Here is a 13,210-nt window from a genome sequence, read left to right as displayed (position 1 = left end):
ACGCACCAGAGGCCCCCCCTTTAGATTAGAGGAAGGGAACTTACATTTGAAGCAGCGTAGGGGGTTCCTCACGGTGAGGGCAGTGAGGGGGTTGGGGAATGCCCTGCCGGGGGATGTTGGGTAGGGGGTTCCTCACGGTGAGGGCAGTGAGGGAGTTGGGGAATGCCCTGCCGGGGGATGTTGGGTAGGGGGTTCCTCACGGTGAGGGCAGTGAGGGGGTTGGGGAATGCCCTGCCGGGGGATGTTGGGTAGGGGGTTCCTCACGGTGAGGGCAGTGAGGTTGGGGAATGCCCTGCCGGGGGATGTTGGGTAGGGGGTTCCTCACGGTGAGGGCAGTGAGGGGGTTGGGGAATGCCCTGCCGGGGGATGTTGGGTAGGGGGTTCCTCATGGTGAGGGCAGTGAGGTTGGGGAATGCCCTGCCGGGGGATGTTGGGTAGGAGGTTCCTCACGGTGAGGGCAGTGAGGGGGTTGGGGAATGCCCTGCCGGGGGATGTTGGGTAGGGGGATCCTCACGGTGAGGGCAGTGGGGTTGGGGAATGCCCTGCCGGGGGATGTTGGGTAGGGGGTTCCTCACGGTGAGGGCAGTGAGGTTGGGGAATGCCCTGCCGGGGGATGTTGGGTAGGGGGTTCCTCACGGTGAGGGCAGTGAGGGGGTTGGGGAATGCCCTGCTGGGGGATGTTGGGTAACTAGGGGGTTCCTCACAGTGAGGGCAGTGAGGGGGTTGGAGAATGCCCTGCCGGGGGATGTTGGGTAGGGGGTTCCTCACGGTGGGGGCAGTGAGTGGGTTGGGGAATGCCCTGCCGGGGGATGTTGGGTAGGGGGTTCCTCACGGTGAGGGCAGTGAGGGGGTTGGGGAATGCCCTGCCGGGGGATGTTGGGTAGGGGGTTCCTCATGGTGAGGGCAGTGAGGGGGTTGGGGAATGCCCTGCCGGGGGATGTTGGGTAGGCGGTTCCTCACGGTGAGGGCAGTGAGGTTGGGGAATGCCTGCCAGGGGATGTTGGGTAGGGGGATCCTCACGGTGAGGGTAGTGGGGTTGGGGAATGCCCTGCCGGGGGATGTTGGGTAGGGGGTTCCTCACGGTGAGGGCAGTGGGGTTGGGGAATGCCCTGCCGGGGGATGTTGGGTAGGGGGTTCCTCACGGTGAGGGCAGTGAGGGGGTTGGGGAATGCCCTGCCGGGGGATGTTGGGTAGGGGGTTCCTCACGGTGAGGGCAGTGAGGGGGTTGGGGAATGCCCTGCCGGGGCATGTTGGGTAGGGAGTTCCTCACGGTGAGGGCAGTGAGGGGGTTGGGGAATGCCCTGCCGGGGGATGTTGAGTAGGGGGATCCTCACGGTGAGGGCAGTGGGGTTGGGGAATGCCCTGCCGGGGGATGTTGGGTAGGGGGTTCCTCACGGTGAGGGCAGTGAGGTTGGGGAATGCCCTGCCGGGGGATGTTGGGTAGGGGGTTCCTCACGGTGAAGGCAGTGGGGTTGGGCAATGCCCTGCCGGGGGATGTTGGGTAGGGGGATCCTCACGGTGAGGGCAGTGGGGTTGGGGAATGCCCTGCCGGGGGATGTTGGGTAGGGGGTTCCTCACGGTGAGGGCAGTGAGGTTGGGGAATGCCCTGCCGGGGAATGTTGGGAAAGGGAATCATTTAACCATTAAATATACCCAATAGGGCTGTTCTGCCCCCAATAAGGGGTAATTATATCTTAGTTGGGATCAAGTACAGGTACTGTTTTATTATTACAGAGAAAAGGGAATCATTTAACCATTAAATAAACCCAATAGGGCTGTTCTGCCCCCAATAAGGGGTAATTATATCTTAGTTGGGATCAAGTACAGGTACTGTTTTATTATTACAGAGAAAAGTGAATCATTTAACCATTAAATAAACCCAATAGGATTGTTCTGCCCCCAATAAGGGGTAATTATATCTTAGTTGGGATCAAGTACAGTTGAAGGGCCTTGCATGGCGGTAGGTCCCAGTAGGTGACATAAGTGTTAGAAGTTCTATAATAGCTCTCTAGGGGGTATATTTATCATGCTCTGAAAAAAGTGGAGTAAAACATTAAAAGTGATCTTGCCCAGGGCAACCAATCAGCAATTAGATTTCAACAGTTAGCAATATCCCCACTACACAGCATGATAAATATATCCCTAGGAGTAACAGGTAGGATAAGGGAAGTTAGTAGAGCAGCCACAGGCTCCAACAAGGAGATTAGGAAGGGGTTAGTATGGGGGTAGTCTGCTTTTTTTCAGATACACTTTTCAGTCGTTGCTAGACTACAATTCCCAGCACACTTTAACATGTTATTAAGGCTTAGGGAATGCCAATTTCATTGTTTGAAAGTAGCATTGTCACTGGTGAATTCTCTTGTTTCTGCAATTAAGTTCTTTTTCAAATTTGGTTGGGAAACTATGGGGGACAGTCAGTGGGACAGTATAATGAAGGATTAAAGGAGAACTAAAGAAGAAGAGCAGAATGTACAAATGTTGTACATTATGTTAGGGTTTCTGTACCAGCCCAAGGCCCCACAGTCCCTTTAGCAGGGAAGATCTGTGCCCCCAAAGATGCCCCAGTAGCCCCCCATTGTGTTTACTGCTGATTCCCAGGACATGCTCATGGCCCACTCACAATATACTGTATATATAGAATATAAATGCACAATATACTGTATATATAGAATATAAATGCACAATATACTGTATATATAGAATATAAATGCACAATATACTGTATATATAGAATATAAATGTCAAACTATACTGTACATATAGAATATAAATGTCCCACTATACTGTATATATAGAATATAAATGCACAATATACTGTATATATAGAATATAAATGCACACTATACTGTATATATAGAATATAAATTCACAATATACTGTATATATAGAATATAAATGTCACACTATACTGTATATATAGAATATAAATGTCACAATATACTGTATATATAGAAAATAAATGCACAATATACTGTATATATAGAATATAAATGTCACACTATACTGTATATATAGAATATAAATGCACACTATACTGTATATATAGAAAATAAATGCACAATATACTGTATATATAGAATATAAATGCACAATATACTGTATATATAGAATATAAATGGCACACTATACTGTATATATAGAATATAAATGTCACACTATACTGTATATATAGAATATAAATGTCACAATATACTGTATATATAGAAAATAAATGCACAATATACTGTATATATAGAATATAAATGTCACACTATACTGTATATATAGAATATAAATGTCACAATATACTGTATATATAGAAAATAAATGCACAATATACTGTATATATAGAATATAAATGGCACAATATACTGTATATATAGAAAATAAATGCACAATATACTGTATATATAGAATATAAATGCCCCACTATACTGTACATATAGAATATAAATGCCTATGAGTAAGTGCGTGCGCGCACGAAACGGGTCAGGCGTCCAGTTTTTAGATGGAACAATAAAGACCTGGTTTTAGCAGCATGTCGTGTCCGGAGATGTTTGGAGCTCAACTGTATATGATATAACTTCTCCCTTCAGCTACGGGTTCGGGGCCCTGAGCACCCGGACCAACTGTGGACTCTGGTGAGCTTTTTCTGATTCTGCATTAATTACAAATTTCCATTGGGGCCCCCTAGAGTTTCCTCACAACTGCGCTAGGTCTGGGGTGTTCACACCCAGACCTTTATATTTATTTGGTACGGGTTTTGATTTGTTTGGGGCTTCAATTTGTTATTCGTTTACATTTACTTTGTTATAAATACTATTTAGAGTAGAGGCTTTATTATTTGTTTTCCTGTACTTGATCCCAACTAAGATATAATTACCCCTTATTGGGGCAGAACAGTCCTATTGGGTTTAATTAATGTTTTATTGATTTTTTAGCAGACTTAAGGTATAAAGATCCAAATTACGGAAAGACCCCTTATCCGGAATACCCTTGGTCCCGTGCATTCCGGATAATGGGGCCCATACCTGTACTGTATATATAGAATATAAATGTCACAGTATACTGTAAATATAGAATATAAATGCACAATATACTGTATATATAGAATATAAATGTCACACTATACTGTATATATAGAATATAAATGTCACACTATACTGTATATATAGAATATAAATGCACAATATACTGTATATATAGAATATACATGTCACACTATACTGTACATATAGAATATAAATGCACACTATACTGTATATATAGAATATAAATGCACAATATACTGTATATATAGAATATAAATGTCACAGTATACTGTATATATAGAATATACATGTCACACTATACTGTATATATAGAATATAAATGGCACACTATACTGTATATATAGAATATAAATGTCACACTATACTGTACATATAGAATATAAATGTCCCAATATACTGTATATATAGAATATAAATGTCACTATATACTGTATATATAGAATATAAATGTCACAGTATAACCTGAGCTTAGGGACCCACTCACTATATACTGTATATATACAATATAAATGTCACACTATCCTGTATATATAGAATATAAATGTCACAATATACTGTATAAATAGAATATAAATGGCACAATATACTGTATATATAGAATATAAATGTCCCAATATAAGGCTGATTAGTAATTAATACAGATAATTACTACATGGCAGCCCAGAAACCAGTGCAATTAGCATCAGAATGTAATAATCAGCCCTGTGGCATCCGTTTATATGACAGGACAACCTCGATTTCTGCTTGATAATTTGTGACCCCTAAGCTCAGCTTCTCAACAGCCACCCAGAGCCCACTGAGCATGTGCGTGTCACTGACACTTTCCAAGATGGGGAGCTCCTGTGACAAGTTTGAAGTCCTGGATCATTGCTGCTGTTGAGATGCTGAAACTTTTGGCTGTTGCAGTAAGTACAGTATATAAACTATGGCATTTTTATTCATAATCATTTTTAGGGTTTAGTTCACCTTTAAGACTATTGAATATAATGTGACCATAGTGTCGTTTTTAAAAAATTAACCCATGAAGTTTAATACAGTTAAATACCATTATAATGTTTCTAGAACGATAGAAAGAAGTAATAGACATACCGCATCAAACTCCATTCCAGCAATTCAGCAGTGATAATGGTTTTTAATATACTCAGCACCTGAAAAAAAGCAGATAATATTATCAGTTTTAGTGCTGAAATCTGGGTGACTATTTGTTTCTCGTCTACTCTTGGCACTTGGACTTTTGATATTGGTTTAGTTTCACATTTTCTCTCTAAGTTGAGCTGTTATAGGGGGCCCTAAGGGTTAACTTCCCCTGCTATTCAGGAAGTCCCTTGTTTGTACCCTCTGCTCTATGGGAGGGAGGTTTCCCAATTGGCCCAGGGGTAGTGTGGAAAGTTCCTGTTCCTATAAGGGGATGTTGTAGATGTGCTGGGAGCCTGGAGCATAAGCTTTGATCCTTAAGGTGAAAGGGAAACTATACCCCCAAACAATGTAGGTCTCTATAAAAATATATTGCATAAACAGCTCATATGTAAAGCCCTGCTTCATCTAAATAAACCATTTTCATATAAATATACTTTTTTTTAGTAGTATGTGCCATTGGGTAATCCTAAATAGGAAACTGCCATTTTAAGCACTAAGGGCCGCCCCCTGGGATCATAGGAGTCACAGTGCACACAAACAAGCCAAGGCACACATACATGCTAGGCCCCATCAGCCAATGAATGGGCAGAGTTCTGCCTGTTACTCCCACACTATTTCCTGTTACAGTTAGAGCTGCATCACTTCCTGTCAGCTGATCTCTGAGGGAGCACACAGCCCATCACTAAATGGCGGCTCAAGGGAAAGGATGTAAAAGGGCAATATTTACTGATATATATATTCCAGTTTGGGGAGATTCTTTAATAGGCCACTTAACATAATATAAACTGTCTGTTGGTTACGTATTCATTCTGGGGGTGTAGTTTTCCTTTAATAGTGAAACTATTTGCCTGTGACTATGGGTGGTCTGATATAGCAGATGATTGGTGAGCTTGAGAAAGAGCCTGGAGGGGCCCAAAACACTGACCCCGGCAGCCAAAAACTATTGCTCTGTGAGGCTACAATTTTATTGTTACTGTTACTTATCTTTAGGGATGCACTGAATCCAGGATTCGGTTGGGGATTCGGGCAAGATTAGGCCTTTTCGGCCGAATTTGGATTCAACTGATTCCATGCTCCTGGCCAAACCGAATCCTTAAAAATCATGTGACTTTTTGTGACATCTTTCACTGCACGTGCAGAGAGAGTCAGGGGTAAGTCACAGTGCTGAAGCCATAATGACCTTAATGCTCAGGCGAGAAAGTGATAATAGACTGTAACTTTAAATTTATGGGATGTTGAGGATTCATTGACCTGTTTTAAATCTAAAGAAAGTCGACCTTTTAAAGGCGTCTATGGAAAATCAAACATTAGCATTTAGTCAGCGATGTTTCATTGAACTAAAAATACGGCATTCTTTAGTGTTAGCGTAAGGGGCCTTTGTCTCTGCAAATGGGTGAGTCTGGGAAGTAAGAATGTAACTTCTGCTATGTGTGCCTAGGGCAGAATATCCATCAAGGGGTAGGCATAAGGGAGCACAGAAGCACCAATTACAGGTGTAGGATCCTTAAGGTATGGAGATCCAAATTATAGAATGACCCATTATCTGGTAAACCCAAGGTCCTGAGAGTTCTGGGTAATAGGTCCCATAGCTGTACAAGTATAATGGCACCGGGTGTTGCTAGGGATGCAGGTAGCACAAATAAACCGTGCGATTCGCTAAAGTATTATCGCATGCGTTAGGTCGCATATCGCGTGCGTTAATTTACGTGCAACCGCATTGCATTAAATTGCGCGCAGAAATAACACTAACGCATGATTCACAAACACTTAGATGCGCTAAATATCGCATTAGTCTGTGCGAAAATTAACCCCTACTTGGGGCAGTTGGTAATTATAGAAAAGTACAGTTAATGAGCTTTTGGCAACACAATAAGGACTTTGCAGTGGGATTTATTCAGTCTGTGTTGGCCCCAGAGTGATGCAGCCGCCAGTTTGCAGGGAAATGGGCATTTTCAGAACAGTAGTTTTACGAAAGTAATGGCGTGTATGGCTAATATCTGTCTATAAATAATGAAACCTCGCACTACCCTAGTTTATCGTACAGGGTGCGCACTGTGTAATATAATTGATATACAACAGAGAAAGAAAAGACACAGTTTTCTGGCACACCTGTATAGTTTCTAAAATATAACCTTTAATTTAATTCATTGGCTAAAAACCTTAAGATTAAAATGAACAAAAAAGGAAAGATTTAAAATACAAAGACACACGTCCTAGATCTGTAACATGTATTGAACTTCAATACTCAGCCAGTAATTGGCAACTTTGTTGCTTATTTATCCATGTTGCTCTCTCATATTACAATATCTATTTCAAGCAACATATGTAGCAGTTATTGGAAAACCTTATTCCTCTCACTTATGACTCACAACGGATTTTTAGTGAGACTGGGCACGATCCTTAGGTAAGTATTAGTGTGAGTTATTTACACCTGATTTTAAATTTCAAATAAAGGAATAAAGGTACGTACCCCAATATGACTCATTTATTTATTTGAGAATACGATCTTTATTGACTCTACTGGGTACTTCGTACTGGTAAGTATATAATAATACCTTCATTCCATAGAACAGCATTGGTATATTTTACTGTTCCCCTGAAGAACACCAACCCACGCCAATACAGCGAACATCCACAACGGCCGGGAGAGGAAGCCTTACATCGGTGTATGTTTTGCCAATTCCTTATTCTACATGGCCTCCCCCCTCCTGGACAAATCAATCCCGCGAATAGTGTTTTAAAACAGGGGAATCATTTCACCGAGAAGCTATGCAGGCAAATTGCCTATGAGGAATTGTTGGGGCAATAGGGAATTTTTAACCTACGTACTCGGACGCTAAATTGTGATGTTTGCGTACGCAGTTCTATTGTTATAATCCTTGTGCTCGATCGTAATATTCCCTCTCCATAGGGAAATTATAATCACTACCACATTCTAACTACACACACATGATTAACCCTAGGGTCCCAGTCAGGGGAAATTGTACTTGCCTCCACATTACTGGGCATGTACTATTAGTAATTAACCTTTTATGAGCTCCCGGACTGGAACAGTGCCCCTGCTTATTACTTCAAGATCTACCTGTCAGTACCGGTCTAATAATTTCACGGTCAGCATATCTAGTCTGCTCACTTATCCACTGAAAATTCGGAGACGGGATACCTGTGCCTACCACCTCGGATCGTTTACCTCGGCATCAGGTTAACCCCTCAGCACTAACCAATCACTGTCAACATTACTTCCGATAAACACACTCCCCTACGATTCCTGCCATTCGGCGTGCCGCAACTATAAGACGGAACCTGTGCCTACTATTACCAATCAGTACCTCGGCATCGGGTTACCGTCCATTAAACTAAATCCGCAAAATACATCGAACGCCTGTGTCAGGTTTGTTACCCCCCAATATCAAATTGCCGCGTTGCAAAATCTACTGTGCCTACTACTCAATTGCCATGTGAAGGCGTTCACAACCTAGATCTGTACATTTATGTGCCGAGGTAATAGAAATTGAGTAGTAGGCACATTAGACTTTGTTAATTTGGAAATCTAACCTTGGAGGGTAGTTATTCTGTCTCCAAAATAGGCACGAATTGGGTATTGATATTCTAGATCTGCTTATCTCTGTGCCGAGGTAATGGCAATTGAGTAGTAGGCACAGTAGATTTTGCAACGCGGCAATTTGATATTGGGGGGTAACAAACCTGACACAGGCGTTCGATGTATTTTGCGGATTTAGTTTAATGGACGGTAACCCGATGCCGAGGTACTGATTGGTAATAGTAGGCACAGGTTCCGTCTTATAGTTGCGGCACGCCGAATGGCAGGAATCGTAGGGGAGTGTGTTTATCGGAAGTAATGTTGACAGTGATTGGTTAGTGCTGAGGGGTTAACCTGATGCCGAGGTAAACGATCCGAGGTGGTAGGCACAGGTATCCCGTCTCTGAATTTTCAGTGGATAAGTGAGCAGACTAGATATGCTGACCGTGAAATTATTAGACCGGTACTGACAGGTAGATCTTGAAGTAATAAGCAGGGGCACTGTTCCAGTCCGGGAGCTCATAAAAGGTTAATTACTAATAGTACATGCCCAGTAATGTGGAGGCAAGTACAATTTCCCCTGACTGGGACCCTAGGGTTAATCATGTGTGTGTAGTTAGAATGTGGTAGTGATTATAATTTCCCTATGGAGAGGGAATATTACGATCGAGCACAAGGATTATAACAATAGAACTGCGTACGCAAACATCACAATTTAGCGTCCGAGTACGTAGGTTAAAAATTCCCTATTGCCCCAACAATTCCTCATAGGCAATTTGCCTGCATAGCTTCTCGGTGAAATGATTCCCCTGTTTTAAAACACTATTCGCGGGATTGATTTGTCCAGGAGGGGGGAGGCCATGTAGAATAAGGAATTGGCAAAACATACACCGATGTAAGGCTTCCTCTCCCGGCCGTTGTGGATGTTCGCTGTATTGGCGTGGGTTGGTGTTCTTCAGGGGAACAGTAAAATATACCAATGCTGTTCTATGGAATGAAGGTATTATTATATACTTACCAGTACGAAGTACCCAGTAGAGTCAATAAAGATCGTATTCTCAAATAAATAAATGAGTCATATTGGGGTACGTACCTTTATTCCTTTATTTGAAATTTAAAATCAGGTGTAAATAACTCACACTAATACTTACCTAAGGATCGTGCCCAGTCTCACTAAAAATCCGTTGTGAGTCATAAGTGAGAGGAATAAGGTTTTCCAATAACTGCTACATATGTTGCTTGAAATAGATATTGTAATATGAGAGAGCAACATGGATAAATAAGCAACAAAGTTGCCAATTACTGGCTGAGTATTGAAGTTCAATACATGTTACAGATCTAGGACGTGTGTCTTTGTATTTTAAATCTTTCCTTTTTTGTTCATTTTAATCTTAAGGTTTTTAGCCAATGAATTAAATTAAAGGTTATATTTTAGAAACTATACAGGTGTGCCAGAAAACTGTGTCTTTTCTTTCTCTGTTGTATGGCTAATATGGCGTGCATTTTTTTGCAACTATTTGTGCGCGATGCGTTGATTAGCGCTTGTTCCGCCAAATACCGCACAAAAATAGTCTTTGCGACTCAAATAACGTAAGAAGCATATTGCGTCTAAATTAACGCAAGTATGCTTTTAGTGAATCGTGCGTTAAAACGCCAAAAAATTAGACGCGATAAAATTTTCAACACATGCTATAAATAGCGCTCGTTTTAACGCACTTTAGTGAATCAACCCTATAGTGTTTTAGTACTTACATAACCTTAAATTACCCCTTATTGGGGGCAGAACAGCCCTATTGGGTTTATTTAATGGTTAAATCATTCCCTTTTCTCTGTAATAATAAAACAGTACCTGTACTTGATCCCAACTAAGATATAATTACCCCTTTTTGGGGGCAGAACAGCCCTTTTGGGTTTATTTAATGGTTAAATCATTCCCTTTTCTCTGTAATAATAAAACAGTACCTGTACTTGATCCCAACTAAGATATAATTACCCCTTATTGGGGGCAGAACAGTCCTATTGGGTTTATTTAATGGTTAAATGATTCCCTTTTCTCTGTAATAATAAAACAGTACCTGTACTTGATCCCAACTAAGATATAATTACCCCTTTTTGGGGGCAGAACAGCCCTTTTGGGTTTATTTAATGGTTAAATCATTCCCTTTTCTCTGTAATAATAAAACAGTACCTGTACTTGATCCCAACTAAGATATAATTACCCCTTATTGGGGCAGAACAGCCCTATTGGGTTTATTTAATGGTTAAATGATTCCCTTTTCTCTGTAAGAATAAAACAGTACCTGTACTTGATCCCAACTAAGATATAATTACCCCTTATTGGGGGCAGAACAGCCCTATTGGGTTTATTTAATGGTTAAATGATTCCCTTTTCTCTGTAATAATAAAACAGTACCTGTACTTGATCCCAACTAAGATATAATTACCCCTTATTGGGGGCAGAACAGCCCTATTGGGTTTATTTCATGGTTAAATGATTCCCTTTTCTCTGTAAGAATAAAACAGTACCTGTACTTGATCCCAACTAAGATATAATTACCCCTTATTGGGGGCAGAACAGCCCTATTGGGTTTATTTCATGGTTAAATGATTCCCTTTTCTCTGTAAGAATAAAACAGTACCTGTACTTGATCCCAACTAAGATATAATTACCCCTTATTGGGGGCAGAACAGCCCTATTGGGTTTATTTAATGGTTAAATGATTCCCTTTTCTCTGTAAGAATAAAACAGTACCTGTACTTGATCCCAACTAAGATATAATTACCCCTTATTGGGGCAGAACAGCCCTATTGGGTTTATTTAATGGTTAAATGATTCCCTTTTCTCTGTAATAATAAAACAGTACCTGTACTTGATCCCAACTAAGATATAATTACCCCTTATTGGGGGCAGAATAATCCTATTGGGTTTAATTAATGATTTATTGATTTTTTTAGTAGACTTAAGATATGAAGAAATTACGGAAAGACCCCTTATCCGGAATACCCTAGGTCCCAAGCATTCAGGATAACGCGTCCTATACCTGTACTCTGTTGATAGAAATTTCATGGAATATTTCCTTCTTAAATCTTAATCCAGTTTGGATCTCCTCCCCCAGCCCTATATTGCCCTGTTGGGTCTACTGCCTCTGTTGTTAACCCCCTAGAATAACCACTGGATTACCTGGAGTAGTAATACTTCTTCTGATAACCCCTTCTTCCTTCAACGATACTCCAAATTTCAGAGCAATATCCAGCTGAGCTCTGGTGTTACTCCTCCATCTCGCTCCCAACGCCTTCATCTGCGTAACACCCTACACAGACCGTAGAACCCCCTCCATTACACCTGTCACCAGCGGAGCATTCCTTTCTGAAAGCATCTGCAGCAGTTCTTTCAATGAGGTGCGATGGTATTAAAACTGGATAAACCAGAGAGTCTTTGGTACTTCTACATTTAGAACAATGCAGCTTAGAATACATTTCCTGAGTTGGAGAGCAGTGTATAGTGTATAGACTTTAGCTGGTCGGTTCCCATACGCAATGTTGTGCGTAGTGTTCCACAATAACAAAAGGTGTTTGTTCTAGAGGTGGAGGAAAGGGATGGGCCATTAAAAGTGACGATATGTAAGGTTCTAAAGGTGAAGGAAAGGTAAAATCACTTGGGGAGGGGGGTGCAAAAAATGAGGTACCCCCCGGTGATTGTAATTACTTACCTTATACCCTGGGTTGGTGGTACGAAGACAGAAGAAGGAAAAGGATTGCTCGTTCACAGCTACCCAAGGCTGATACCCCGGGCTGGTGTAGTTTCCTACTAATCGCTTACCCTTTACCCCGGGTTGGTGCTGCTAACAGGAGGAGATCTATCATGGGGTTTGGTTTTTTCACAATAAAAACAAAAAAACAAGCCCATTAGTGTTACATATTACACATTTTTTATTTTTTATTTTATTTTTATTCTTACTTTTTATTCCTCATCTCTCTGTTTAGGCCCTTTCCTGTTCATATTCTTGTCTCTCATTCAAACCACTGCCTGGTTGCTATCCTTGGGCCAACATTTTGTGCTGGTCTTTGTCCTCCCTCAGAGATCACCTGACAGGAAGTAGTGCAGGAGTTAAAGAACTTTGTCCATTCATTGGCTGATGGGGCCTAGCATGTATGTGTGCCTTGGCTTGTTTGTGCGCACTGTGAATCCTATGATCCCAGGGGGCGGCCCTTAGTACTTAAAATGGCAATTTTCTACTTCTTCTTTTTTTTTTTTTAAATTGCTTTTATTTTCATTTTTCAAACAAAACAAGGTATAAATGGTTAGAGAAGAGAGGCGATAGAAAGAGAAAAAAAAAGCCAGTAGTAGAGAAGCATACACATTTTGCTCGCATTGGAACTAGTAAGGCTTAGGCCCTTAAATTGGTGGGTCAGAAGTATCTCCTACTCTAGGCAGGGGGTCCCCTCAATGTCAAGCCATAGCTGCCATATTTTGTTGAACTTTACTGGACATCCTCTGGCT

General features: G+C 41.5%; 1 protein-coding gene across 1 annotated transcript in view; it reads right to left on the bottom strand.

The window, feature by feature from the left end:
* The window catches only part of tmprss2.12 (transmembrane serine protease 2 gene 12), a 33,480-nt gene extending 21,273 nt beyond the window's left edge, over positions 1 to 12,207 (bottom strand). The window contains exons 1-2 of the mRNA XM_031896540.1: positions 11,891 to 12,207; positions 5,121 to 5,179 (exon numbers count right to left, since the gene is read on the bottom strand). Of these exons, the coding sequence (XP_031752400.1) occupies positions 5,121 to 5,135 (15 nt within the window). The 5' untranslated portion in view covers positions 5,136 to 5,179; positions 11,891 to 12,207. The remainder of the gene's footprint in view (positions 1 to 5,120; positions 5,180 to 11,890) is intronic.
* Between the last annotated feature and the right edge of the window lie 1,003 nt (positions 12,208 to 13,210).

The sequence above is a fragment of the Xenopus tropicalis genome, chromosome 2 (assembly GCF_000004195.4).
Source record: "Xenopus tropicalis strain Nigerian chromosome 2, UCB_Xtro_10.0, whole genome shotgun sequence".
NCBI classification, from domain to species: domain Eukaryota; kingdom Metazoa; phylum Chordata; class Amphibia; order Anura; family Pipidae; genus Xenopus; species Xenopus tropicalis.
This window is presented reverse-complemented; position numbering and strand designations above follow the sequence as displayed.